The following is a 26,261-nucleotide window of genomic DNA, read 5'->3' on the forward strand; positions in this document are numbered from 1 at the left end:
CTCAGTCCCACGACCCTGAGATCAGAGCCTGAGCCAAAATCAAGAGGTGGACGCTCAAGCGAGGCGCCCCCCTCCACAGACCCAAGTTTTAATGCTATTGATCACCAAGCGGTTTATGTACCTTGTACAACAGCATGCAAAACGCAGTATTGTATGTACAACTGTGAACATTTTTCTGGGGAGAGAGTCCAAGGCTTTCACCATGTTCTCAAAAGAGCCTAAGAAAAGATTTAGAATCTTGATGTGGAGAAAATTCTCAGGGGTTATAAAAGCAGCACCTACGGGGCCAGCAGGTAATGTAAACGAGTGGACGAGGTATCACGACACAGAGAGGCAGGGGCAGTGGTATCCTCAAATGTCTCCGCGTCGGCTAAACAGACTAGCTGTCTCTCAGCTGTTGGTCTGTGGGGAAACATGGGTCCAGTGTCTCCTGATCTTAATTCTTTTCAGAGGAACCCAGACACATGGGTGCTCACACGGAACCTTCCGAATTTTAAGTGCTTACGATAATTTAAAGTTGAACAGATAAACAAATCATAGGCGGTATAAACCACTGGCCTGCTGATGTGGCCCCCAGGTGGCAGGGCCTAAAAGAAATCAGGCATTTCAAAACATAATTAAATACAGACACAAAAATAATTAAACGCTCTTTTTAGGCTTGTAATAAGCCAAGAGCGCCAAGACCATTTAAGGACAAGGCCCTTGGAGAATTCTAGCCTGACTGCAGTTAGGCACTTGGGAAGTTTAAGAGCCAAATCTATAGGTCTTCAAGCAACGCAGCTGGGGAGATCCTGACCCCCACCCTCCCTCCCCCATAGATCAGCCGCAGGTCTTCCTAGTGGCAGCGGGGGGAAAAACATTCTGGAAGAGGACACGTCGAGAATCCTAATTGCATGATTACGGAACACCTTGATTTCTCAAGCTGACAACATTAGCGATCGTCAGACTACATTTTACTGAATGCCGGAATTAAGATGAGTACAAGGAACTTCGGAATACACTGAGAAGCTTACTACACCCAAATGACATTTTTGTAAGCCAAATGAATCTCTAACCCCAGAGGGGAGCGTGCTCTTTCAACGGACCCTGCAACAGAGTGACCAAGAAGGGTAACAGCATTTCCAAATCCAACTGTGTCACAAGTTCAGATTTTAAAATACTAGGCTTTTGGGGCGCCTGGGTGGTACAGCGGTTAAGCGTCTGCCTTTGGCTCAGGGCGTGATCCCGGCGTTATGGGATCGAGCCCCGCATCAGGCTCCTCCGCTATGAGCCTGCTTCTTCCTCTCCCACTCCCCCTGCTTGTGTTCCCTCTCTCGCTGGCTGTCTCTATCTCTGTCGAATAAATAAATAAAATCTTAAAAAAAAAAAAATAAAATAAAATAAAATACTAGGCTTTTAAAATACGGTGCAAACCGATCCTTAAACGTCTCCCACGGCGTGTGGCTGTGGGTTTTCAGGGCACATATGCGGAGGCCTGGAAGCGGGGTGAGAAAGGCAGAGAGACCCGGGAGGGCAGCCGCATAGACCCGGGGGCGGGGGGCAGGGGGGCCAGCATGGCGGCAGTTGGGAAACAGATGAGTGAACTACTCAAAACAACATCAAAACTGACACCCACATTTTGCCCGGGGACACTGGCTGACATTTCAGTGACCAAATATGTGGGCGGGTTTTTTTTTTTTTTTTTTTAAAGTCCTGTGCCCTGGATAGAGTTTTATTTATAATATGTTTGAAAATGGCATCTTCCACCCAAGACATCACATGGCTGGCCAAATGAAGATTCGAGCGGTGGTGGACAGGGCTCTAGGCAGAGCCATGCCGCTTTGTGAATAATGAAATATTTCCACTCAAGCAAATGTACACTTTCCAAGTAAGGAGTGTGTGTGTGCGTGTGTGATGCATCAAATGCATTTCCATTTTTTCCATAATTAGAAAAGAACAACTTAACAGACAGCTCCTTAAATAATCACAGAGAACCACCAGTTTTCTCAACGTACCTGTAATCATGCTGGATATAATCAATGGCAAAATGACGAGTTTCAGCATCCTCATTAGGATTTCCCCAGGAAAAGCAAAGTAGAATTTCTCCAGACTAGAGAGTGTGCTGTATTCTCGAACCAAGACTCCTATGGTGATCCCTAAGAAAAAGATTGGAAAGAAGAAAACCAGCACTGAGTTCTTCTGTATATACTTCTATGGAAAATATCCCCCCAACCCCCACCCCCACATTTTATTGGCAAGAAAAACAGTTTAGATGGTCTTCCACAATTCTGTAAATTTTAGACTTAAAAAACAAATCACATTTTAATGAACACAAAGTACACATCATTCGGTGAGTTTGTAAAAAATATTCTTCACGTGAAAGTTTTTGCTTTCATTTCTTTTCTCCTTCAATTATATTTATTGTAATGACAAAACATCAAAAGACACTGTGAGAAGGAAAAGCAACTCATCATCTTTGTCAACTCAATGTAACTACTTTGTTTTTACACACTCCCCTTAGTCTTTGTCTATCTTAGGTATTTTACATTTTATTTTAATTTGTTAGTTTGTGTGTTGTTTTAAGTAATCCCTACCCCCCACACGGGGCTCGAACTCACCACCCTGAGATCAAGACTCACAGGCTCTTCCAACTCAGCCAGCCAGGCGCCCCAGGTGTTTCACATTTTATATTTTACATATCAGTGTTCGTTTTTCTCATTTTCTCATAAATACTCTTTTCATGATAGTTTTTATGATATTCTCTGTTTAAGCAACTTTTGTGATTTTAAAGGCAACATAAGGTCCTCTTGGTTTGATCTATTTACATGTTGTTGAACAACTGTGTTGTCTAATGCTCTCCGTTCTGTGTTGGCTCTTTCTGGATGATGATATGTCCAAACTGGTCTGATCAAGAGGCTTTTTATGAAGTTACTGAACTGGAGTACCTTGGAGATCGAGGCTTGTATTTCTGTGAGTAGGGAAATGTTCAAAATCAAGAAACGTTACACAGCGGACCCCTGAACAATGCCGGGCTTCGGGGCACCAATCCCCACACAGCTGAAAATCCACGTATAACTTCTGTCTCCACAAAAACATAATTGCTAACAACGTGCTGTTCACTGAGAGCCTTACCGAGGACATTAGCAGTCAATTAACAGGTATTTTGTATGTTATATGTAGTGTGAACTGGATTCTTACAATAAACTAACCTAGAGAAAAGAAAATGTTATTAAGAAAGTCATAAGGAAGAGACATTTACAGTGCTGGACTGCATTTATTGAAAAAAAAAAGGTCCGTGTGTACATGGACTTGCGTAGGTTAAACCCGTGTTGTTCAAGCTCCGAAAGCTTGCCTTCCAAGACGTCTATATGAATTCCTTCCTTGTCCTGGCTCTGGTAATTACAAATCACAAACTTCCAGGTATTTCTTACTTATCCTCTTCCAAATGGTCCCAACATCTAACTGCCTTACTCCTCTGACCTCCACATGTTGCCCCTTTGCAACACCCTCTTTTATATGTTTTAAAGATTTTATTTATTTATTAGAGAGAGAGCGCGAGCATGAGCAGGGCGAGGGGGAGAGAGAGAGAGAGAGAATGTAAAGTAGACTCTGTGCTATGCGTGGAGCCCGACGTGGGGCTTGATCTCACGACCCTGAGATCACTACCTGAGCTGAAACCAAGAGTCAGATGCTTAATGGACTGAGCCACCCAGGTGCCCCTCTTTTATATTTTTTGTTATTTTTTAAAAATTTATTTCTTTCTTTTAAGCAATCTCTCCACCCTACCTGAGGCCCGAACTCACAACCCTGAGATCAAGAGTCACATGCTCTTCCGAATGAGCCAGCCAGGAGCCCCATCACACCCCCACATTTTTTAAACCAAGATATAAGATGGGCTGGGATGACTTGCACATCTTTTTTCCTTCACCAGCCTCTGAGGATGATAAGCTAATGGGAGATAAAATGGCTAAACAGACTCAAGGAGGACATCACCAGATCTGCTCCTTTACAAACTCAGATAATTAGTTGTGAGAATTCACAGTTGCCAGGCACAGTTAAGGACTCTAGGGCAACAAAGAGAGATCTGAATTATAATCAATACTAGCTTTTTCATTTAAACTCAGGTATGCTTCCCATGTCCATTAGCAGGGCCAAATAAAGGAACCCCACAAGATACACCTGTGTAGTGACCTTATCCTTGGTTTAATTTTATTTTCCTACCTGTTTCACCGTTGTCTTGATCTCTTTATTTTGGGCATGCATTTCTAAATGTATTTCTGATCAGCCCTTTTAAATTATTTTTGGAACAAACATATACACAAACATTTCTCAAATTGTAGCTAAGACAAAAAAAAAAAAAAAGCTCAATATCAATCCTGCTCGGTTCATATTTCAAAACCTAGGGTTAGAGATTCCTGAATGGTTCAGACCGCCAAGGATTCAAAATATTTTAAGTGAATTTAAAAACCATGTTGTGCTCACTTCCTACTTAATTAATGCCTATGTTCAGCTGTTCTATGTGGAACATACCTACTTTATGCTGTTAGGATACTCTGTAGTGCTCAGTGTTTAAAAAAATCAAACACACAGACATTCTCTCTCATACTCTGTAGGTTGCCTCAAGTAAAATTTTGGCTTGTATGTCAAAGAAAGCTCTGTGTGTGAAAAGAAAGGAGATGTGTCTGTGCTCAAAAACCCACCACAAAAGCACTCTGTTGAGTCGCAAAAGAACCCCAGGTGCTCCAATTTTAGGGTTTATATTACTAGCGATTAACTGTGCCTGTAATCATCTCCACCCCAAATAAATGCAGGGAAATTAGAAAGAAGCATACTTGCTGTTTTTCAGCCTTGATCCAGATAATGGGTTTTTATGGGAGCGATAAAAGAGTCCCCACAAAGAGCCATTTCAAAGCTATCACGGGTGACAAGACCACAAATAAGTTACTCTATTTAGCAATGAAAACTCTCTACCAAGCGTGTTCTTGAAGTTGAGTATCACAAATTGTCATTTCTTCTTTTTTCCTTTTTTCTTTTTTTACTGAAAAGGAGGAGACTATAAATATCAACCAGGACCTGGAAAAGCAGTTGAAAGATTTATCCTGGTCCAGAGATGTCATCCCAGAACCCTCAAGCGTTAAGAAGTGTCTGGTGAAGAACGTCAGCCAGGAGTCGCACCTGGTAAATGCATGCGTTTTAAGCTGTTTGGAAAAACTGGATGCCTGATAAGAAAAATCAGTGGAAGATTTTCTGGGTCCCAAGATGAAGTCAGGATTTCACTGGGCACAATCCTTCTCTACCCTTTTCCAGAGCCAGAATCTTGGAGTGGATTTAAGAGCACGGAGCGGTGTCCGAAATCAAAGGCTGATGGGAATACGAGCCCGCCTAGAGGTACACAGGTCAGACCCACCTGGCAGGATCACTCCCAGAACTAGGGAAGGCGAAGATCAAGAACCTCTCCGAATGGTATAGCTCTCCGGAGGCCTTCGGCAGGGCCAACAAGGAAGCCTGAAGGTAGAATTCTTATGTAGACCTCTGTAGGCCCAGAAATGACTAGGAACTCATTCTTGGGTGGCTTTCTCTCACTCGGGCAGGAAGATCCCAAGCAGGTACTAAGGCAGCCTGGGAAGAGCTCCGTGTTAGAACCACTGGCTCGAGTGCTGGCTTTGCCATTTACAAGGTTTGAAACTTGGGCCATAGTTTCAACCTCTCCCATCATCAAGTGGTGGGATTGAAGGTATGGGGCAAAAGGCTTGGATGAGATGCTTTCAAGGTCCATTCTAACGCCCAAGATGCTGTGATAATCTCTGAGCATTGGTGTCCTCAGCTTTAAAATGGGGCTCATAGGGAGCACCTGGGTGGCTCAGTCGGTTAAGTGTCTGCCTTTGGCTCAGGTCATGATCTCAGGGTCCTGGGATCGAGTTCCGTGTCCGGCTCCCTGCTCAGTGGGGAGCCTGCTTCTCTTTGCTGTTCCCCCTGCTTGTGCTCTCTCTCTCTCTGTGTCAAATAAATAAAATCTTAAAAAAAAATAAGGCTCATAGGACCAGTTCATGGGCTCCTAGAGAGCTGGTCGGGCCTTCCCCATTGTTCACGCTAACTGTATCAGTAAAACAGGGAAGGAAGAAACTTAGGAGGAAAACAATTAAGACCTCAGCTGGAGATTTCTTCTTCAAGTTCATGTTGTCTCAAACAATTGCCAGTTCAGTGGCCCTATCTTGGAAGAGATGGGGTGATTTTTTTTCACTCTAAGCTCATAAAAAAATTATTGTTCAAGAAATAATTCTGGAGGGGCGCCTGGCTGGCTCAGTCAGTGGAGCGTGTGACTTTTGATCTCGGGGTTGTGAGTTCAAGCCCCACAATAGGTGTAGCGATTACTTAAAAAATAAAAATCTTGAAAAAAAGAAATAATTCTAGAAATCAAAATAAAAGAAAAAGTCACGGAAAATAATTTATACCGACCTATCCTCCCCCGTCACCCCACTTTTCAGGTTCTATCCAGCCTTTGTTCTATGTGCATGTGTTTTTTTATAGTTATAAAAATTAATCTGGGGATAGTAGCTGAATTGCATTTGAGAAAGCAGATTTATGAAAATAGCATTGCTCCTGTTTTAGGGTATTTTCAGAAAAGAGATTAAAATCTTCTGTGGTTTTTTTAATCAAAGCCCAGAATGGTTCTCTGGTACACAGACTGATTTTGGCTTGATTGAATAAGAACTATTGGCAAAGGAAAAAAATATTTTTAATTATCCCAGGATGAGTTATCTAATCATGCCATCTTGCTAAGCACCATATTAGGAGAATTAGCAATATGCCTTCTTGCCCTTCGGGAGCTCATCTAAGATGAACGTGGATAACCAGAAAACAGAAAGTGTAGAATGAATAGTTATTAACAAATGACTGTGTGCATACACCAGATAGAGTCTAGCCTGTCCTTCCACTGAAATAGATCTGTTCCCCTTGCTCATCGTTTTCTTTAGAGTTGAGTAGTTCCACCAGTGAGAGCTCTTTACGTGCACTTTGGCTCCAAACAGATGCCTCTGTAAAGGCATATTTTTAAACCCTTAAAACATATACTTACGGCACAAGCAATATTATCACGGTTCTACTGGAAATAACGAGTTCAAAAATTCACTCACAATCTCACCGACTCAAATACATGCAAAGAGAAATTGCTTTTGTTTCTTTCATACGCGATTGTGGTTAACCATAACATGATTTAAATAAAAAATTGAAAAAAAAATGACATAATGGTTAACAATTACTGCATACATACTTTATGTAAGACTGTGCGCTAAGCCCTTCCAATGAATTATCTCTTGTATATTATCTTTGTAATTTTTAAATTTAAATTCAATTAGCCAACGTACAGTACATAATTAGTTTTTGATATAATGTTCAATGATTCATTAGTTGCGTATAACACATCACGTGCCCTCCTTAATGCCCATCCCCCAGTTACCCCATCTCCCATCCTCCCACCCACCTCTTTCCACAACCCTCAGTTTGTTTCCTGGAGTCCAGAGTTATCTCTTGTAATTTTTAATGGCTGTATAATTATAGGGTTTGGGGGCAGTTTTTCGTGGAAGTAAAATTCACATAACATAAAATTTATCATTTCTAAAATGTACAACTCAGGGGTTTTTAGTACATTTGCAATGTTGTGTAACCACCACCACTATTTAATTCCAGAGCATTTTCATCACCGATAAAGAAACCCACACCCATTAGCCGCCACTCCCCAACCCTCCCTTGCCCCAGCGCCTGGCAAATACTAATCTGCTTTCTTTTGATCTGTCGATTCTGGACATTTCATATAAACGGTGTCATGCAACACGAGGCTGTGATGATTGGTTAGTCTTACGCGTCAACTCAGCTAGAATATGGCACCAGTTATTCAATAAAACATGGATCCAGGTGTGGGTGGAGGTATTCTGTAGATGTGGCTAACATCTACAATCAGTTCACTTGAACTGAAGATTACCCCTGATAATCTTGGTGGTCTCATCCCATCAGCTGAAGGCCTGAGGAGAAGAACCAAGGTTTCTTGCAGAAGAAGGAATTCTGCCTCAACATGGCAGCTCCAAGTCGCTGCCCGAGTTGCCCGCCTGCCCTGTGGATTTCGGACTTAAGTGCAACCCACAAGTGTATGAGCCAATTCCTTAAATCTCACGTAGATTTACGCACGAGATTCTGTTTCTCAGGAGAATCCTGACTGATCCTGCGGCATGTGTGTCTGGATTCATTGACTTAGGATGTTTTCAAAGCTCATCTTTGAATCTTGTAAGGGTTTTGTTTTGGGTATTTCTCATTTAATATTATATTACAGGCATTTCCTCATGCTACACATCCTCATCTTTTTTGAGTGCTGGATAATACTACCTTGGATGAACACGTTTCTTGACCACCGCCCCCCCCCCCCCCGTTAAACATTTCAGTTCTTGACAATTTTGTTGAATGTTACAGTTTTCCTAACGATCAAAGGAGACAAGCATAAAATATGACACAAAGGCTTGAGTTTATTGTGCATTTTCAGGCTCAAGGGAAGAAAGTACCTTAAATGCATTCTTTGTGGTATCTAAATTCAAGAAAAAGCAAAACCAAGTGCACATTTATTAAAATCCAACTATATGCCAAGTCTTGTATTGAATGCTGGAGGATCTGAGGGGGAGGAGTTGAAAAAAGAACACAATTTCGTTATTACTGCAATAATAAACGTTTTCCTTCATGGATGGATCTGTCCCGTCAACAGAAAACGTGGTCTGCACTGCTTGAACAATCACTCCCTCTTCGTCCACCACCTATAATTAAGAATGGCTCAGGAACAAAGTTGCTTTGAAGAGCATCGGACAGGTTTCTGTACACGTCCCTCGCTGTTAAACTGCATCATGTCGTTTGTATGCGTTCGAAAATTTGACTTCCGCCATATCCGTCTGGATACAGTCTTTTGTAGCCTGCTTTTTCCTTTTGAGACTTTTTCACTATGTGTTTGAGACTTATTCATATTAATACAGGCAGATCCATTCTAAGAGCTGTTCAGTATTCCATACCACACTCCCTATTTTTTGTGTTCTGCATCATTAAATTCTGCTCTTATTGAATGATCGATCGTTCCTTCTGTTTTTTTCTAGGTTTGCCCTCTTCTTTCTCTAACTTTGTGAGTTGACTGCTTAGCACATTAGCTTGTTTCAATATAGGCATATAAAGGTATATATTTCCTTTGAAATTCTGTTTGTGCTCCCTAAGTTATTACATAGTATTTTCACTGTTGTTTAGTTCTAAATGTCTTCCAATTGCATTGCGATTTCTTTTTCGAACTGTAAATTCTCTAAAAATAGGCTTATAAGTATCTAGATACATGAGGATTTGGGGGCTTTTAATATTCCTTCTTAGTGTCTCTGTGATGCGTTCTCACGGACTTTCTGGTACCGACTTCAGTTTGCCCATCTTTCCGTCAGTTGCAGTTGCTGGGTGTTTTGTTCATTCACTGAGTTTTTAATTCCACTGTCTCTAAGTTTCATCTCTGGAAGTTATTGTATCCTTTTTAGAGTATCCTTCTCCTATTTCCTAGTTTCTATTCATCTGTCTCTCTTTAACTATTTTTCTTAAAGATTTTTTTTGCATTTATTTCCTTTTTATAATAATTTTTATTATATTATGTTAGTAAAGATTTATTTATTTTAGACACAGAGTGTGCCCACTTGTGTGGGGGGTGCAGAGGGAGAGGGAAAGAGCATGTCAAGCAGACTCCACCCTGAGCACAGGCACGGGGCTCCATCTCACAACCCCAAGATCATGACTTGAGCTGAAACCAAGAGCCTGACACATAACCAACTCTGCCACCCAGGCCCCCCTCTTTAATCATTCTAAACATACTTCGTATTCTTTCAGACTGCTGTATCCTCTCCAGTTTTCGGAATGTGCATTCTCTTGTTTGTAGTGTATATATTAATTTGTGTCATTTCCTCGTGTGGTTTGTAATTTTTGACTGTAGATTTCTCTTTTGGGGGCGGGGCTGGTTTTCTTAGAGTAGGAAACCTGTCTCTCTTTGGGAATTAGGAGTTTCAAGGTCACCAGGACTGTCTTCCTATTAGTTTTTCAGTGTAGGAGGTCAGCAGTCTTCCCCTCCCCCCCAAGTTTTTATTTAAATTCAAGTGAGTTAACATGTAGTGTGGTATTAGTTTCAGGACTAGAATTTAGTGATTCATCACTTACATATAACACCCGGTGCTCATCACAAGTGCCCTCCCTAATGCCCATCACCCATCTAGCCCATCCCCCCCCCCCCCCCCCCCCCCCCCGCCCCAGCAAGCCTCAGCTTGTTCTGTGTAGTGGAAGTCAGCATTCTGTGCTGGTGTAATTTCGATCACATGCCCAGTTAAGTCCGCATTTTAATTTTTCATAGGTGCCCCTCTTCCCTGTTACTTGTAGCCATGGGCAGATGGCATGCTTTCTTGAGGTTTTCCTGAGTCACTGGGTAGAATTTTTCTGGTACTCTTTTCAAGGACAGGGCCAAATTTTCAGAGTCCAGGCTTTATGCAGAGGTCTGACTCTAGCTCCTTCATTCACACAGTCCGAAGTCACATCTCTTCCCCATCTGGATATTAAAACCTCTGTCTCCCACCATGAAGACCCATAATTGGGTCTAGACCTTAGCATCACCTTTTTTTTCCTTACACTTCCAGTTTTGAGTTTCGTTTTTATTGCCAGCACGTGAAGATCTTCCTTCGCACCCTTTCTTTCTTCTTAAATTTTATTTTTAAGTAGTCTCTACACCTGATATGGGGCTTGAACTCACAACCCCAAGATCAAGAGTCGCATGTGTAACCAACTGGCCCAGCCAGGACTTTCCTTTATTTCTTTCGAGTCTGAGTTTGGTGATTTGGAGAGCGGTGTTATATTCCTGTGTCTGAGATGGTAGGGACCAGTCCCCATGAGCTCACCCATCACACTACGAGATGTTACAACATCTCCAATTATTTATTCCTTTTCTTTCCAATATGTCCTCTTTAAGATGGATAAAGGAGCCCATGAAGATGAAAGTTGAGAGTTGCACAGTATACAGGAAAGATTTTACTATATTAAAACATTCATTGCTGTTCCAAGTACTCCCGTGTAACCTCATGGGATCAATTAAGCCAACGATCATTTATAGGCCACCTAATTCCTGCAACACATTGCCCAACAGGGAAATAGAGATGAGAGTAATGCATAATCAAGGGGCCTTTAATCTCCATGATGAAATGAGGCATTTAAATCATGTGAGACATCCTGAGGGAAGAAACTAATTCAGCACCAACTCTTCGGAGGCAGGCTCTGTAGTCAGATGATCTGTGTTCAAACACTGGCCTCACCATTTTATTAGCTGTGCACTTTCGGATAAAACATTTATCTTGCTGTCTATACCTCCATTTTCTCATCTGTAGCGAAAGGCATAATAAAATATCAACCTCAGAGATCACTGGTAGATTTAAAAATGAGACTATAGGGGCGCGTGGGTGGCACAGCGGTTAAGCGTCTGCCTTCGGCTCAGGGCGTGATCCCGGCGATCTCGGATCGAGCCCCACATCAGGCTCTTCCACTATGAGCTTGCTTCTTCCTCTCCCACTCCCCCTGCTTGTGTTCCCTCTCTCACTGGTTGTCTCTATCTCTGTCGAATAAATAAATAAAATCTTTAAAAAAAAAATAAAAATAAAAATGAGACTATATACAAAGTGCTTAGAATACACAGTACCTGCCTCTCACAGGAAGTGCTCAGTCAACATGAGCTATTACTACAGGCTCTATACGCTGTATAAAAACTGTAGGTTTTGGTGAAATCCTTGAAACAGTTATTCTCTCACAGGTGAGTCACGGTCATGGAGCTCAAAAGCAGTAGAGTCAGAGGTAAAAGGGAGAAATTCACGTAAAATATTTTCATTGTGATAACTTTACAAACTTAGTCCCTTAGTCTCTTATGTTTATTTTGGTAGAAAAATATTTCATTTTATCCTACAAGTGAAAAAAAAATTTCAGGGTTAAAGCAATGACACACAAAGTACCCAGGAGATGCACCAAATGTAGGTAACGTATGTTCCTCTCGATACCACTTGATGTCCCTGAAATAAAAGTCTCAGGATCGTGGCACCAAAGAAAAAGCATTTTTATTTTTTTTGATGTCTTCTGAAATAATTTTCATTCATGATTAAATTCTGCAAATATTTATTGTCCAAGCAATGTTAGGTGCAGTGGTGGGAATAAAGATATAAAGATGGACAGTGTAAGACCCCTTCCCTCAAGAAGCTCCCAGCCTAATGAGGCCCATCAGGGCTGCAAACTTCCCTCTCAGGGAAGACAAGGAGGTGGAGAAGGCTGAGGAAGGCCCAAGAGTGAATACAGATAGATCATTATTTCTGGATTTCTATGGAATTGTTTGCAAGCCTGAGAGCAGCACCTCAGGGAATTGCCAGTTGGTTTTCATCCTCCAGCAACGAAGAGAAGCTGCAGCTGGTACTCAGAAAGCACCAACATCACATCAGTGTAAGCCCACAGAAGCCACGAGAAGAAAGAGGAAGACTGTTCAGACACAGACTGCATAACCATGTGAAGCATGCAGCGACAGGGAGACTGACATGAACACAGGCTTCCCAAACTTTGATGTGCATAGCAATCACCTGGGGATTTTGTTTTTTGTTGTTGTTGTTGTTATTTTTTTTTTAATAGGCTCCACACCCAGTGTGGAGCCCAACGTGGGGCTTGGACTCACGACCCTGAGATCAAGACCTGAGCTGAGATCAAGAGCTGGACTCCTTAACTGACGGAGCCACCGAGATGTCCCACTTGGGGATTTTGTTAAAAGGCAGATTCAGTCAGTGGGATCATGTTTTGAGTAGCGAAGAGATCAATGAGCCTGGCAAGGGCACCCCAAGACCTTGTCAGTCATGGTGAATCCACCTCAACACAGTAGAAAGAGCTGCTGTCAGCCCCAAGCCCCAGCACAGTGAGGAATGGGCACAGTCAACGTGCGAGCAAGCGGAGACCCTGAACACTCAACTGTCTTGGAGTCTGTCACTGAGAGCCCCCTTCTTCAGCTGTGCTTCCCCCTTCCTAGTCTGCCTCAGTTCTATAAGGTATGCAGCAATCGAGTCATAGTGGAGCCTTTCCCCTGCCATCATGAAGCTTCCAACCAAGCCGCCTCGAACAGGCAAACTCATCCTGACCGGAAGAAATGTGCTGGAATGACGGGTGACTGAGGGTGGGGGCAGCACATCTACCTCAGAATTCCTCTCTGAGAGCAAAAGACAAAAATCTAACTTTGAAGCAAAAACAGTTTCCATCCATGGATAAAAATGCCATAAACCCTCAAGTTTCTGCCACCACACGTACCCTCAGCGCTCGTGACCTCTACCACTGAAGAAGATGGGGACCATGGCTTTCTCAAGGTGGCAGGAAGACTCATGCATGACCTCACTATCAAAACCCTGGGCCCACAAAATGCTTCCTTTCACCCCAAACCCCACTTTTGATGTAAGTTCTGGTGACCTTCCAGACACTAATAAATATGAGGTAGGGTCTGGTAAAGATCACAATATAACAGCAAAATACAAATCTTGAAAAGTTTTGCTTTGCAATCGACTCAGGAAAGGAAGACCTAGAAATCCTATATCTGATAAGGGTCTAGTACCCAGAATATATATATACACAACTCTTACAACTGAACAATTAAAAAAATGGGCAAAGGATCTGGGTAGACATTTCTCCAAAGAAGATGCACAATTGGCTGATAATCACACAAAAAGATGTTCAATATCATTAGTCATCAGACAAATGTGAAGTGGAAACCACACTCGTACTCGTGAGGGTGGCTCTTCAAAGAGCAAACAAGCAAAACAGAAAATGACAGGCTGGTGAAGATGTGGAGAAACTGGAATGCTCCTACGTTGTTGGTGGGCATGTTAAAACAGTACGACCCCTTGGAAAACTATAGTTCCTCGAGAAGTGACCCAACAGCATATACTTAAGGAAATTTAAAACATACCTTCACACGAAAGCTTGTACCTAAATGTTCACGGCAACATTATTCATAATAGCCAAAAAGTGAAAAATAATGAATGTCTATCCACTTATTACTGGGTAGAGAAACTGGTATATCCATATAATGGGACATGATTCAGCCATGGAAAGGAATGAAGCACGGACACACGGTAGAGTGAAGGAAGGCAGACACAAAAGGCCACATATTCTAGTTACAGGATCCCATTTATATGAAATGTCCAGAACAGGCAAATAGAGACAAGAAGCAGATTAGTGGTTGCACAGGATGGGGGTGAGGGATAGGTATGGGGTTTCTTTCGGGGGTGTATGATTGGAAATGCCCTGAAACCGGGGTGCCTGGGTGGTCAGTCGATTAAGCATTTGCCTTCAGGTTCTGATCCCAGCGTCCTGGGATCGAACCCCACATCCGGCTCCCAGTTCAGCGGGGAGTCTGCTTGTCCCTCAACCTCTGCCTCTGCTCCTGTGCTCTCTCTCGCTCACTCTCTCTCTCTCAAATACACAAATCTTTAAAATAAATAAAAATTAAAAAAAAAAGAGGAAATACCCTGAAATTTGTTTGTGGTGATGGTTGCACAACACAGTGAATACACTAAAAACCATGGAATTGTTTTTAAATTTTAGGTTATGTGGATTACATCTCAATTAAAAAAAAAAAACATACCATGCAGAAAGCTAAATTGATTAAAAAAAAAACAGCAACAAAGAAAGGGAGGTAAAAATATTAAATGTGATTCATTTCCATTTTGAACCGTTGGCAATTTGATGGCTTTTTCATGGGGTGGGACAGAAGACAAAAACATAGGGAAACTTCTTTTTTCCTTTTAATTACCATACTAATAGCACAAAGATCGCCAAAAATGTGGCATTTTGTTCAAACTTCCACTTAGTAGGATATGCATGAGCTTATCAAATCTGAAGCCCTCACCATCTGGAAATAACAATTCGAAATCTCCAATGAAGCCAGACATGTTTATTAACAGCTCAAAAGAAGATGATCAATTTAAAGAAAAGTTGTGATTACAGATTGCAGTTCATAGCCCACAAAGGAGATGTTTGGGAGCTTAATTTTCAATTACGGAGTAGAAAAATCAATCAAAACAACAAACAGAAAACCAGGATTATTCTGAGAACAGTATGACCTGAAAATCCCTGCAGGAAAAGAAAAATCAAACTAATGGCCTAAAAAAAAATAATAATAATAATCAGCTGTCATTAATTAATGACTTGCAACCCGGCTGCATCCAACCAGTTCGCTAAGCTCTGTGGACGATGCACTCAGGGTCCTGATCCTCATGTGGTTTCGAGTCTAGGTGAAGATACAGGTCACATCAGAGATGTGAGTACACCACCTAGATCTGGAGTTGAGTCTGCCCTAAGAGTTGCTAGCTGGGGGACCCGAGGAAGCTACCTACGTAAACCCCTATGACAACGCACTATCCCCATCAGTCAAAGAGGGAGAAGGACAGTAGGATTTCCCAGCATGGTGGTGAGGATGGGGAGGGCTAAGGAATGCGGAGAACTTAGCCTCGCCCTTGGCAGAAGGCTCTGGAAGTGTGAGCAATGACGAACAACAGGGGATAAGAGCAGCAGCAAAAGTAGACAAAACAGAGCTTTCAGAATTAACTTCCGCCCTGTAGAAATAAAGGAAAAATCAAGCAGGAGCACGTACTAGAACGAAGAGTCAGGAATCTGGAATCTACTCCCATTTCTACCACATAACGTAGCTGTTGTGCCTTTTATGGGGGTTGCTTCACCTAAAAGCTTCAATGAAGGTACCTCAGAAATGTTGTGAGAACTGAGTGAGAAAATGTATGCACGAAGCACGCTGATCTAACCAAGGACATGTACTCTTACTTTACAGTGCATTTATCTTATCTGACTTGGTCCTATTTCCTCGGAGACCATCCATGTACAGACATACTGAGCTGGGAGGCCTAGTGACCCAATCCCAGGGCAGGGCTGAACAGAAGCTTCTATTTAGAGCTGGTAGATGCTTGAGTTCTGTTGATTTTAGCTTTGTTCTTAATTGTCTTCCAACTAGTAAATACTTCCATGGATACCAGTCTTAGAAACCAGGTGGGACAGGGTTGAAGACCCTAAGGCAGGCAGACTAGGGGAACACGCCGTAAATTAGATATGAAGTCGCCTAAGCTCTGCTCACTATTTATGTCCTGGCCCTGGGACAGATGGTCAACAATAGCCTCTTGGTGCCTTAGTTCTGTCATCAGTCTAGAAGGAATGATAGATACCTGACTCAGAGTCTTGGGGGAGGGATTAAATGCGATGAAGTGTGAAATGAAGAAAATCTTTCTCTTCTTCCTTCTCCCTTCAGGGAGGGTGGGCATTCCCCGTCACGTCGACCTTTTCCCTTGGGGAGGGTAGGGACGACTGTGGAAAGGTGACTGTGGAAGCAATGATCTGGCCTGTGTCCCTCTTCTCTGATGGATAGAATGGGACCGATGGCTCTCCCACGTCAAAGAAGCCACAACCGTTGCATTGACAAGTGGTCGGCACTAGAACAGGGCTGGGGCCATAGATTCTAAATCAATGAAAGATGTCTGGAGGATGGAGAGCACGAAGATATCGAAAAAACACATATTCTAGAAGAAGAACCTTTCTACCACTTGGGGAAATAGCAGCAACTTGGTCACCTTCCCTAAATGGAAAATGAGGAACCATTCTTAAACACAGAGTTTAAATAGATATTAATGATTTTTCAGTTTACACCAAAGATTGCAAACATCCAAGGCTAGGGGGTCTGAGCGGCAGTGAGAAGTGTGCCCCGGGGCCTGTGGTGGCCCCCACAACTCCAGCCTAGCGCTGTCACATGGAAATGGGCGTCTATGGTGGCCTCATCTCCTGCATTCTTTAAAAAGAAACTAAGAATCTGAGTCTTGGTGTGAAACCACTCCATTTTTAAATGTGAAGTTTAAAAACAATTGTTAAAGTCCTTGAGGTCACACCAAATACCTCCACAAGCCAATTTCTTCTTGAGTTGTCATCTCTCATTCCAGCGTTCCCACGGAAGATGGTAGGAGCAGGACAGATCCGATGAAGGGGAGCCCCCATGCTCACAGGACAGCAAATACCACAGCGACCGGGAAATGATCACTGTGACCTCGTGAAGCCTCCTACGGCCCTGAGTGAGTCCTACAAGTGCTCTCTGAGCCACGACTTTGTGCAGCACCGCGGGTGGCCATGCGGTGGGGTGGAGCCAACAAGGGGGTACCACTCCTGCCCCTGAGAACATGCCTCCCAGCAGGCAGGTGGGACATGCACAGTGATCACAGATAAGAGACCTTGCTCCTCTGCGGGAGAGCCACCCCAAAGCTGTCGGAGTTCAAGGCTACCTTGAGATAACCGTGAGGCTGGATTAAGAAGGGCAGAAGTTCGGATCCATCTCTGATTGAAAACAGAAATTCAACAGGCAGGGATTGCCTCTGAGGAGGAAGGACAGTGGGGGAAACACCCCAAAACCAAGGGGTCAGGGAAGAAGAAACATTCAAGTGCCTCTGTCCTAAATACTTTGATAATCCTTTGTTTTATTTAATCTCTGAATCTAGTAAGCTTGTAATTTACAGATAAAGTAAGATGAGAAAGGTCAGGAAACTTGGTCAAGGTCACATGGCTAGCTTGGAGAACCAGGTCTGTCTGACCCCACAGTGCTGCTCCTTCACGCAGTTCAGCCCCCAGTCTGGCTGCTGATTGAGCAGTGGTTTAGAGAACTACAGAAACAAAACTGGGACATACCTTGAAATGCCCGGATTGCCGAGGAGGAAAGTGTATATAGCTCTGACCCTTACATCCCTTCCCTATCAACAAGTTCCTTGTCAGGATTACATGAGCTAAACCATCTTCAACTATAAAGTAATACACAAAGATTAGCTATTAGGAGAGATAATGTGCAGGCACTGGGCATGTCTGCGTACACGCCGTCCCAGACCGGAGATAAGCCTGAGTGTGCAGGGTGGATTAGAACAGGGAGATAAAGCAGTCAGAAGGCTGTTCCTAGGCAGGGAGGTACACAGGACGGGGAGGATGGAAAAGGAGCTCCATTGAGGAGGAGGGGACAGGGAGGAGAGTGAGAATCCCACATCCACGCTTTGGGCGGGGGAAGATGTGGCAAGATGGGAAGGGTGGTTCATTTCAGAGCTTGGGTTGAGGGGGAGTATGAATCACGTCGTGAATTTACTGGTTTCCAAGAGAGAAGAGGTCGAGGGAAGCCACCTGATCTGCTATGTCCCCACCGTGAGCCTCCTGCTAGTTCACACTCAACCCACCAGACTCGAGCTCAATCTGGGGGGAATCAGCTGGTGTGCACTGTATTCAACCGTCTGGATGTTCAGGCCGTAGAGGGAAGATTCACGCTGGCCTCTTCTGAAGGCACGTGGGGGGGTGAAGCGTGTGGCTCTGAAGTCACACAGACCTGATTTGGAGCCTGGCCTTTTCACAGACCTGAAGGTCACTTCCTCTTTCCTTGTGGCAACTCACAAGAGAGGAACCAGGCTGGCCCTTGGGCCAGTGTGGTTCTCTACAAGGGTCTGGAACTGAAGGCCAATTACAGGGACATGGTTTGAATTCATAAGACTCTGAGGTGTATGGAGGAAGGACATTTCCTAATGACTTGCCAAGTACTGTTTTACTTGAGGGAAGACATGTGACTGGGAGGAGTGTGGGGGGTCTAATTCCTTGTGCCATGCTGGAAACATACAGGACAGAAGCAATCAGAACCCCACGCTCCCTGCATGACTGCCTGGCCTCGTGGGGAGGATGGGGGATTGTGACAATCGGCGATCTGGCTGGAGGGGATGCTTGATGTGGCCAAACGAGGGTCCAGTCTGGCTGGGAAGGAAACTCTTTGCCAAGAGGATGCTGGGGTGGCGAGAAAGAATTCTCCGACTACACCGCCCTAGGGTAAAACCAGATGGATGTGTGGAGGAATCCAGCCACGATGAGTTGGCCTCCATCTCCCCACCTGTGGACACCCTCCTTCACATTGGTGTTGGTGTTTCCCAAGGAGTTTGTCTTCCACCATCTTCTTGATGAAGAGGGTCACTCTCCCACGGTGATCCTATCTGTTCTTATAGCTTCAGTTTGCACCTCTGTTCTGTCTCCCAAGTACCAGACTCAATATACAATTGTCTTTAGGGAATCTCTACTTGGATATATACCTCAATTTGGGAAAAATTAACTTATCCTTCCTTATCCCAGAAGATCTCTGACTTTTCCTCCTGGGTCACCCTGGTGCTTTTAAAACAGGTCCACAGATTATTTGCCACTCTTCCCAGCAGGAGATGGGGTCTCCCCCCACCCCCCACCGGAACCTGGGCAGGCCGTGATTAAGAGAATACAGCAGAAGAGAGAGCAGAAGACCCAGCTAGGTCAGAAGGGCCAGCTTCTGATGGTCTCTCTTCTTGGGACACTCCCTTTGAAGCCCTGAGGTTCCACGTAGGAAGTCCACCTGCCCTGAACCTGCCACGTTGGAGAGACCACACAGGAGAGGGAAAGAGAGAGAAAGAGAGAGACCAGAGGAGCTCCAGGTAGCAGATAAGTGAGTGATGGGCCTTCACGTGATTCCAGCTACAGCCATAATCTCCCAGCTGTCACAAAAGGACCCCAAGAGGAAATCGCTTAGCCTAGCCTAGCTGACTCTCAACCATGAGGGACAACAATATGATTTCTTTTTTAAGATTTCATTGATTTACTGATTTATTTAGAGTGCATGTGGGGGGAGGGGCAGAGGGAGAGGAAGAGAGAGAATCTTCAGTAGACTTCCAGCTCAGCTCAGAGCCCAACACGGGGCTCGATCTCACAATCCTAAGATCACTACCTGAGCCCAAACCAAGAGTCGGATGTTTAACCAACTGAGCCACCCGGGTGCCCTAATACAATTGTTTCTTAAGCCACTAAGTTTTGGAGTGATCAGTTACATAGAATTCCTTCCCTACCTCCCGAATTCTTGTCATTGCAAACATTTATTGAGGGCTGTGTAGACTGTGATGAGGTACTGATCTCAGCACAACTACTTCTGACTGATCTTCATAACAACTCCCTGAGGCAACTTCATTGTCAGATGAGAAACTGAGGCACAGAGAGTGAGGTACCAGGTCCAAGGCCCCACAGGATGCAAATGACACAGCTGAGATCCCGAAGTAGTCTGGGTCCAACGTGGTACACTCTGGGGACATTCTAGCTGACCTGGTGTCCCATCCTAGGCCCAGAGCTCTGAGGAGCTGCCAGGTTCTGCTGATTCTACTGGCTAAACAGGAGATCCTGAGATCCGTCTCCCTCCTTCCCACTCTCACTTCTCACCAAGACAGATTTCCTTCTCTTCCTTACACCCTCCTGCTTCTGGTCTTCTTTCCTCCAATTCATGCTCTGAACCAAAGCCAGGCTGATCTTTCCAAGATGCAAATCTGGCTGAGTCACTCTTCTGCTTTGTAAAGCCCTTTCAATGCTTTCCCATCACAAGTGGCTCCAAAGCTCCTTGGCCCAACCCTAGACCCAGTCCCAGTCCCAGTCCCAGCCCCAACATTTCAGTTCTGCCCTGTGCCCCACTCTTCGAGACTTGTCTCCTTGCTCCCTCTGCTTTCCCACTTTACTTATTTACCATTTTGGAAATTCTATTTATGTATTTATTTTTAAAAGATTTTATTTATTTATTTAAGAAAGAGAGAGAGAGCATGAGCTGAAGGAGGGGAGGAGGGAGAGGGAGAAACAGACTCCCCGCTGAGCAGGGAGCCCCATGAGGGGCTTGATCCCAGGACCCTGAGATCATGATCTGAGCCGAAGGCAGATGCTTCACCAACTGAGCCACCGAGGCGCCTCCACTTTGGAAATTTCAAAACATAGCTCAAGGGTGTTTGCCAAGCCTTCCCAACCCCCTCCACGATCCATGTGACATGTGTGTCCCCAGGCCAGATGAGCAGCAGGCCCTGGCTTGCCCTGAAGATACAGAGTTACAAAGTTCCCTTTCTGTCCCTGCCGATGGCGCTCAGAACAATGAGATCAGATACCGCTGGTCGGGACGAGCGCAGCATCAGGCCACAGGAGGCTTTGCTCTTCGCAGGAATCACACACCAGAAAGCAGAAATTTCTCACCATTCAACACAGACCTCCTTTTGCAAACACTGGACATGTCTACACCAACCTGACTCTTGAGGTTCATGTGTGTATGCAAGTGTATTTATCACACGGTAACACTGACGTGTTCAGTGTCGAGTCCTGTGATTTCGAACATGTGTTAAAATCCTTACCACCATAATCAAGATTAGGCTGTGGACTATAGAACAGTTCCATCACCGCAAAGAACTCTCTCACGCGATGCCTTTATAGACCCACACACCGCCCCCCAACGTCTGGCTGCCACTAATTTGTTCTACACACTATGGTTTTGTCTTTTTGAGAGGGTCATGTAAATAGAACATACTCGAGATAGCCTTCTTTTTTTTTTTTTTAAGATTTTATTTATTTATTTGACAGAGAGAGAGAGACAGCCAGCGAGAGAGGGAACACAAGCAGGGGGAGTGGGAGAGGAAGAAGCAGGCTCCCAGTGGAGGAGCCTGACGTGGGGCTCGATCCCAGAATGCCGGGATCACGCCCTGAGCCAAAGGCAGATGCTTAACGACTGAGTCACCCAGGCGCCCCACGAGGTAGCCTTCTGAGACTGGCTTCTCTCATTGAGCATGAGGCCTTCGAGATTCATCCCAGTTTGGGGCCTATCAATAGTATGTTCCTTGTTCTTGCCCAATAGATCACACTAGTGTGTTTATCCATTCCCTCCTCAAAGGATATGGGAGTCGTCTCCTGTTTGGGGGGACTGTGATTAGAGCTGCTATAAACATTTATGTACCAGTCTTTGCGTCAATGCAAGTTTTTCTCTTAGTTTTACACCCAGAAGTGGGATTGCTGGGTCATCTGGTAAGAGTATGTTTCACTTTTATTAAGAGACCGCCAAATGGTTTTTCGGAGCGCTGCAGCATTTTACATTTTCCCTACCGCTCATGCGCTCTCTAATAAATAAATAAAACCTTCAAAAAATGTGATGTTCAGATGGAGGCTCATTTTTAATTTTGGCATATGGGTGTCCAGTTGCTCCAACAGCATGTGCTGAGAAGACTATCATATCTTCTTCAAACAGCTTTTGCACTTCTGTCGAAAATCAATTGGGCATTTCTGCATGGTTCTATTTCCGGGATCTCTGTTCTGTTTCATTGATCTATGTGTCTGTCCCTTCACCAATACTACAGTGTCTTGGTCACTGTCTTAAAATAGGATAGTGTGATTCTTCCAACTTCCTTCTTTTTAAAACTGTTTTAGTAGTTCCTAGTTCCTTTGCTTTTCCACAGAAAGCTTAGAATCATCTTGTCTGATGTATCTACAGAAAAATCCTGCTGGGATTTTGATTAGAATTACATTAAATCTGGAGTGCCTGAGTGGTACCGTTGGTTGAGTATCTGCCTTCAGCTCAGGTCATGATCGTGGGGTCTTGGGATTGAGCCTGGAGTTGGGCTCCCTACTTCTCCCTCTCCTTCTGCCTCCCCCCCTTGCTGATGCTCACTCTCCCTCTCTAAATAAATAAAATATTTTTAAAAATTACATTTAATCTATAAATCAACCTGGGGGGATGCACGTGATTATTGTGATGAATCTTCTAATCCATGAACAGGTGTGTCTCTCCATTTACTTAGGTCTATCATTTCTTTTGTCAGTGTTTTATCATTTCCAGCCTACAGATTCTACATATATTTTTTCAGATATACACTTAATCTTGTATTTTTGGAGCTCTTATAAATAATAGTTTCAAAATTTCTATTTCCAGCCATACATTGTTAGTACATAGAAAAAAATGATTTTTGTGTCTTAACTTTGTATCCTGCAAATATGCTAAATCACTTATCAATTTTAGGAGTTATTTTGTAGATTCCTTAGGATTTCGTAGGTAGAAAATCATGTCATCTCTGACTAGGGGCAGTTTTCTTTCTTTTTTTTTCAATCTGTGCCTTTTATTTCTATGGGACTGGTTCAGCACCCAGTGAGATTACTGAATACAAGTGGTAAGAATGAACTTCCTTGCCTTCCGCTTAATTTTAGGGGGAAAGCATTCAGACTTTCACCATTAAATATGATATTAGCTGTAGGCTTTTCAAAAATAGAATTCTAAAGAGTTTAAAGCAAAAATTCAATTGTCACTCTTGCTTAATTTTTCTTCCCCTCTCTCAGATTTTAAAGTGGTTTCTGTCTACAATTAATCAATTTCCAGGCAGATGGTGAATAGCTAAACTTCAAACGTTTCTGTAACACCATGAATTCAATAAAACTTGGCCTATGATTATGTACTAATTGCATTCAGGAAATAGCGTAGGGACACAAAGTGTAAAAGGCAGGGCACTTGTTGTAACTGCCACCTGATAGAGATCCATTGTCCCTGCTGTTGCCAGCACACCTGTAACTAGCTCAGAACTGGGGAAGTGGTGTGGGATGAGGGAGTGACTCCAGCCCCGCCAACCAGACAACCACATTCCCTTCATCCCAGGACTGACTGAGGAGGAATGGGTACATATGACCCAATTAGGGCTGCCTGAGGCTCAGGCCAAGGCACGAGAGTCTTGTTGGAACTACGGGAGCCTTGTTGGAACTACGGGAGCAGAAACTTTCTCTCTTCTGCTGGGTGTGGAACAGGGAAATGGAATCCCTCAGGTGTGCTGGCGACTATCTCACCACCAATGGGAGTCTGGCCCGAGGGTGAACACGACACAGGCGTGCAGAACCGACACGTAAACACAGAACAGGCCGGATGGTATTGTTTGAACCCCTGCATCCGCTGTACCTGAAGCCAATTACTATTTCTGAGCTCTTAAATTATCTAAGCCATAAATTCTATGCCTCATTGCCCCCCCCCCCCCCGATTTTGGCTTAAGCCTGTTTGACCTGGATTTTCTGTCACTTCCAAATAGAAGAGTCCTAAATTATAGGTGGGGAGAGAAGGTGTCCCTGGTGTTCTGGGTGCTTCCACCATCAACCGCATTTGCCCTCTTTGCATGGAAGAAAGGCTGGTTGATGTGGGGGCAAGGCTCTCAAGATGTGGAGGCCAAGGGGATGGGTCTGCGGGACAGGGCAAGGCAGGAGAATGGTCATGCTGGTAACAGAGTTAGAGAGGCTCATAAGCAGTGGCCACCAGTATCACTAGACATTATCAAGCTTACCTCTCCACCATCATTCATAGACCTTGTAACTTTTCAGCCCTTTTCTGTATAATAGTGTCCTGAGAAAACCTCCTAGCACTCAATGCCATATGGCTCCATGCAGGTTCTTCTCTATTTGCCTTTCAGACTTAACTTGTCCTTTCTTGCCCTGCTTTACATCCCAGGAGGCTGATCTCTACAAAGTGTGTAACCAAGGGTTCCTTGCCCTCTGCCTTTGGCTGAGTTTAGCCATGGAGAGGCACTAGCTGTAGATCTCAAAGAGAGAAAGAGAGGTTGGGGTGTTTATCACCTGTACTCCCTCTCTGCCTTGCCGTGGTTCGAGGAGCGGCTGTGTTCCTGTGCCTATACAGGTACCGTCACGAGGTCCCTCTGCCCCAACCCTCGCTGGGCTGTGGTAACACTGCCCTCTCCCCTTGCCTGTGCAGGTATAGGGGCGCTAATAGCTTCCCACAGTTATTAGCCCTAGGTGTTTTTTTTTTTTTTTTAAAGATTTTTAAAAAAGATTTTATTTATTTATTTGTCACAGGCAGAGGGAGAAGCAGGCTTCCCACTGAGCAAGGAGCCCGATGTGGGACTCGGGCTCCCGTGGGTCCTGGGATCATGACCTGAGCTGAAGACAGATGCTTAACTGACTGAGCCACCCAGGCATCCCAGCCCTGGGTGTCTTACCATCTCTTGTTGGTTTCCTTAACCCTGCTTAACTCGGTAAATGTCCTTTGATTAAACTCTGTTCAGTTAAACACTTAAAAAAAAAGATTTTATTTATTTATTTAAGAAAGAGAGAGAGAGAGAGAGGGCACACAGAAGGAGAGGGAGAAGCAGACTCCCCGCTGAGCAGGGAGCATGATGCGGGGCTCGATCCCAGGACCGTGAGATCATGACCTGAGCCAAAGGCAGACATTTTGCCAACTGAGCCGCCCAGGCGCCCCAGTTAAACAGTTTTAGGTGGGTGGGCCCTGTGTTTTCTGACTGGTCCCTAAATGATACAGGACTGAATGTCCTCACCACCCTGTCTCATCATATATAGTCTCAACAAACTCCTTGCTATTTCTTAAAGATGCTCCTTGCTTTTGTGCCCTCTTTTGTATAGATTCCCCTATAAAAAAAACATTTTGTCACTCTCTTTGCCTTAGTGAACTCCTACTCGCCCTTCAAAACTTAGCTAAAATGTCCCTTCCTCCAGAAAGCCTTTCCTGGGCTCTCTCCCCAGGTGATAAAACTGCTCTTGGCCCTGCTGAGCTTCATCTCCGTCTGTTACCCCCTCTCGCAGACCTCTGTCTCGGCCCATGCCCTCACCTCCATTCTCCCTTCTGTGACCCCCCTGCCCCTGGCACTGAGCCTGACCCTCCACAGCTCCTTGATCACCATCTGCTGCCCTGAACTGAACCCGGGCTGCATAACCTCCATGCAACGTGTGGGCCTAGGAGGCCACTGCATTTTCTACTCTTTACTCAACACACCTAATTACAAAAGGCGGGAGGAAACCATGGAGAGGGGATGCCACTGGTGGAGCATGAAAACTGGGCCACAGGAATGTGGGCGTCAATTCTGCCACATTGTTCCAGGGCTGTCCAACCCAGAGGGGTATCATAAATATGGCCTCTCCAGTATCTCCTTACTCATGGGATTGTCTCCCTTTGACAATGGCTAAGGTAATGCACCCATGAGAAGTTGGGTACCTGGTTCTTATGCCTCTGGACTTCTCCCAGACTTCTGGGGCCCCTGGAGTCCAAAGAGCCCCTTGGGTTCAAGTGAGGATAAGCTCGGTTGTAGGACCACCCCACAGGACTCTAGCCTCTACAGGAAGCATCAACTGGCTTAGAGGCCAGCTGTGAGTGAACCTTTCAATCCAGGGACAAGTAGCCTCTCTCTCCCTCAAAGGTATGTCAGTCCCACACTTGTGTGGTTGGGCTATTTCTGAGATACATATCTATGACTTGACTAAAATCTCCCATTTTCTACCATATCTGATAATCTCAAGGATGATGCCAGCTCTCAGCTCGTTTTATGCATACCTCTGAAAGACTTTCATCTACCTTGTGGTTTCAC

At 44.3% G+C, this 26,261-nt stretch overlaps 1 protein-coding gene across 1 annotated transcript in view; it reads right to left on the bottom strand.

Moving 5' to 3' along the window:
• Nucleotides 1–26,261, bottom strand: part of SLC1A1 (solute carrier family 1 member 1) — an 82,749-nt gene that overhangs the window by 43,655 nt on the left and 12,833 nt on the right. The window contains exon 2 of the mRNA XM_026519264.4: nucleotides 1,995–2,135. Within this exon, the coding sequence (XP_026375049.2) occupies nucleotides 1,995–2,135 (141 nt within the window). The remainder of the gene's footprint in view (nucleotides 1–1,994; nucleotides 2,136–26,261) is intronic.

This window comes from Ursus arctos, unplaced genomic scaffold (assembly GCF_023065955.2).
Source record: "Ursus arctos isolate Adak ecotype North America unplaced genomic scaffold, UrsArc2.0 scaffold_33, whole genome shotgun sequence".
In the NCBI taxonomy this organism is placed as follows: Eukaryota; Metazoa; Chordata; class Mammalia; order Carnivora; family Ursidae; genus Ursus; species Ursus arctos.